Source organism: Rhagoletis pomonella, unplaced genomic scaffold (genome assembly GCF_013731165.1).
Source record: "Rhagoletis pomonella isolate Grant_MI unplaced genomic scaffold, Rhpom_1.0 Rhpom_scaffold_05728, whole genome shotgun sequence".
Taxonomy (NCBI): domain Eukaryota; kingdom Metazoa; phylum Arthropoda; class Insecta; order Diptera; family Tephritidae; genus Rhagoletis; species Rhagoletis pomonella.
The window spans coordinates 1-4220 of NW_023464266.1; the positions used below are offsets into that span (position 1 = coordinate 1).

Here is a 4220-nt window from a genome sequence, read left to right on the forward strand (position 1 = left end):
AAACTATGTGTTTCTTTAATAAATAAGTTAAATTATATATTTTAATATTGTTTAAAAAGTGAGAACAGGTGATTTAGTGAATCTTTGTCGGTGTCATTGCCCATAGAAAACAACGAAATTTAACAAAAGTTGTTTGTTCATAACTTTTAAATTGTTAATAATATTAGCCCCCCTCCGGATTGTTATTAGGGTGGCCGAAACGCGTCATTTGGTACCCCTCCCGACTTTTCCGCACCTTTTTTAGGGGTTGTTACCCCACCCTAGAGAATTACCCCAAATAATCTATCTTAGGTTGATAAAACTATGTGTTTCTTTAATAAATAAGTTAAGTTATATATTTTAATAGTGTTTAAAAAGTGAGAATAGGTGATTTAGTGAATCTTTGTCGGTGTAATTGCCCATAGAAAACAACGAAATTTAACAAAAGTTTTTTATTCATAACTTTCAAATGGTTAATAATATTATCTCCCCCCTCCGGATTGTTATTAGGTGGGCCGAAACGCGTCGTTTGGTACCCCTCCCGACTTTTCCGGACCTTTTTTAGGAGTTGTTACCCCACCCTAGAGAATTACCAAATATATTTCTCTACGACAAGTTAATCAGCCCTATTCTGCATTTCGATTACGTTCCCGCATTCCGCTCCGCTGGAATCGAACTTAGGTATTCTGCGGTACCATGAACCAAAAATACAAGATCACGTAAGAACGCGACGTTGTATTTGTAACTGGTTTTGAGAAAAAAGTTTGCGAAAGCGGGTTCGTCATCTGAGCGTTTGTTTACATCACAAGCACCACTATTTTACACTTTTATTCAAGTAAAGAAGAGTTAATTCAACATGACAACACATTTTAAAGCATTTTGTTGCATCATTTTACCTAAATTGTGCGTTTAAAGTGGCTGACAATAATGTTGGCTAATTTTGGTTTTCGTTGCTTTCTTTGCTTTGTTTACTTTTCGCTCGTTTTCCAGTGAAACAAGATGGCGTAGAACCCGCTAAAAAAATTGACTTTTTCACTCTCTTGTTCTCACGTGCTCTTGTGTCTTTCGTTCATGTCTGCGGTACGATCGAAACGAAAGAAGAGGAAGAGAGAAAACATCTTTCGAAATCAGATGTTGGCCTAGGAATGTGTGAAATCGAAACAAAACAAAGGAATATTTGCCACCAAACTATAGCAGCATATGAAGTTAAAGTTTGTAAATATTTTAAAATAACTAAATATACCTAGCATCACTATAATTTAAAAATAAAATTTAAGTGGATACATAATTGTAAGAATGAAATCCATAGCCGCGGCGTTATTGCTTGAAGAGAAGAAAGATTCCCAGATTGCTGATGCGGAAGTTGAAAGGCGGAGATTTAGGCACATGTTTGATCTTTTTCAGATGAGTGAAGAGTCATAAGGAATTCATCTTGAACTGTATTACTCATCGCTTCAGTTAGTCAGTGAAATTATAAACGTTGTTTGAGCACTACACAAAATTTGCATTTACTACAGGGTAGAAGATTTGAACGCAAATGAGTCCCATTTTGAAAGCCGTCAGGAGGAGGGGAAAAACAAAGCTTATCTTTCCATAGCAAATCGAATTCGAGACATACACATCTCTTTTTAAAAAGTTAGTAAAAACGAGTGCAATAATAAAAGCATCTTTTTTATGTAACTTCACATTTTATGTATGTATGTATCTATGTGCATACATCTATTAATTTTATATAAAAAGAATAAATTGCATTCAGTGCATTTCAGTCTTAATAATAGATAATGTAAACAAAAACGCCTGGACTTCCACTTTGAAAACGTCGCGCAACATCCCTTTTCGTTGCCATTATTTGAGCCGATTTTTCGTATTGCGAAAACACAGAAATCGTGAAAATTCATTTATGATGACTTTTAAAATCATGCACAGTATATTTTACTTAAATTTTTTATAAAATTTTATTATTTAAACCCACGAAAATAACAATTGAAACGTTCTCCATCAACAAATTTGCAACTTAGAAAAACGGAACTACGATCGAAATGTAGAATAGGTATAATCGTAAATTTCGAAGATTGATCGAAAGGAAACGGAACGCAGAACACCAAAATTGCCAAACGGAGAAAATTTCGATTCGAGTCGAAATGCAGAATAGACGTGAATAACATTTGTCACTTGTATGTATGCACAATGGTATAAAGGAACTCCAAATTCAAGTAGGTCCTTGCTTTTCTCTGATATATACATATTAAACTAGTTTTCATTCAGGATTAAATCTTCATTTACATCTGTGCGATACAAATATATTTCTCTTCGACAAGTTAATACAAAATCGCTGTCTTTAGGATGAGTATCTACTGAGTTAACAACTCCTCTATTGCTACCTAAAGAGAAAATTATTAGGCATCATCAGGAAGTTTAACTTAATTTAAGGTCACAAACCTAATTTAATTTGTTGTAAAATTTTTCCTTCAAGTAGATCCCAAAATAAAGCGCAGCCTTCACTACTGCCTGAAACTATATGTGCATCTTTCGTAATTATGCCACATTCAATCTGGAAATCCTCAGCTTTGTGTCCTTTATACTCTGCTAATAAACTCCCTGTCTCACAGTCTATGAGACGAACTGCGCTATCTTGGCATGCTGCTAAAAGGCATTGCTCATCTCGAGTTAATTTCAAAAATGTTACGGGTTCACAAAGGTTATCACATACTAACTCTCCAACACGTATGTCATATTGACGAATGCAACAGTCTAGAGAGGAAGTAATTATTTTGTGCTCATTAGTTTGAATCGAGGTGATACTGTCGCTTGCATCTTTCATTATTTGCGCAGGTTCTAAGCGATGAGTCCGTATGTCCCAACATACAACTGCATTATCGCGTCCACCAGATATTGCAATTGACGAGTCTTCGTTTAAACAAACACAGTAAACACCTCCAGCATGACCCCGGAGTCGACGTACAGGTACGCCTGTGGAAACATCCCAATAGATTATGCTTTTATCAAGACTAGAGGAAACAATATGACAGCTATCACAACTTCCTGCCGCATCTGTAACCTCATCAGCGTGACCACCGTATGTTTTGAGACATAATGCTGTCTTTGGATTCCATAGTTTAATTTTCTTATCAGATCCACAACTCAAACAATATGAACCGTCAACTGAAATATATTGCATAAGACATGAATTCACTTACATATTTTACCTATACAACCTACCATTGTAACGTATTGCCCGAACGGCACCCTGGTTGCAATCAATTACTTTACGAAGTTTATAATTCGAGCTCATTATTAGAGCTGTACCAAACCGTATGTGTTCGTTACTGAGTAACGAATACAACCCGTGAATCGAAGTACCGAATCGTTACTCTCATAATAGTTTGTTCCACAAATTTTCTGGATTAAACCTATGGCGCATATTCATACTCATATTTTGTACTCAACTTATGCAGCGTTTTTGCTGCATTTAAAATGCAACATTTAGCACTTTCGAAGATATGTTTTCGAAGAGCGTTCATGCTATCGCATTTAGAAATGTACATTTATGCAGCGTTTTTGCTGCATTTAAAATGCAACATTTAGCACTTTCGAACATATGTTTTCGAAGAGCGTTCATGCTATAGCATTTAGCAAATGTACATTTATGCGAGTTCGAAATCGTATGCTTTTGACAAACAGCCGTGTTCCAGTCGTTATTCAGATCCGTATCTATTACGATCAACTCTCACGCAGAAGATAATGTACAAAAACCCTACTGAAAAGGAAAAAATAAATTTTAAACCAAAAATTCAATACAAAAATTTGAATTGTTTTAACCATAACTGAGCATTTGTTTGTGTATATATTCATTTGTCAGTGCTGTGAATTAAAATTTCCTCACTTAATTAGGAAACGAAACAAAGAGAGTTGATCACAAATTGATCCAGATTTCTATCAGCATCACATCGATGTTGAATTTGCTTAACTTTTCTTTATCCAAATAATGTAAAACAATAAATGAAATCTCGATCGGCGATCACTGAAACGCAGCTAGCCACTGTATACTCGAAAAAGCAATGTTGCCGCTTTTTCTCTTAAACCATGTTCGAATCGTGGAAATTTTGGAAGATCACAGGGTTGCTTTTAGCATTTAGATTCCTAATGCAAAAATGGAATTGCATTTAATTGCATTTAGGTGACGAATTTTGTATGGATAAATGTACATTTAGAGAAGCATTTAGAGCTAAATGCGCTAAATG

At 35.1% G+C, this 4220-nt stretch overlaps 1 protein-coding gene across 1 annotated transcript; it reads right to left on the reverse strand.

Moving 5' to 3' along the window:
* Positions 1-1948: 1948 nt before the first annotated feature.
* Positions 1949-3309, reverse strand: LOC118755248 (WD repeat domain-containing protein 83-like). Its single transcript, XM_036490097.1, has 3 exons — positions 3199-3309; positions 2419-3141; positions 1949-2360 (listed from the first exon to the last, which is right to left on the reverse strand). Exons 1-3 carry the CDS (start codon positions 3269-3271, stop codon positions 2230-2232), a joined length of 927 nt encoding a protein of 308 aa, XP_036345990.1. The 5' UTR covers positions 3272-3309; the 3' UTR covers positions 1949-2229.
* Positions 3310-4220: the final 911 nt, after the last annotated feature.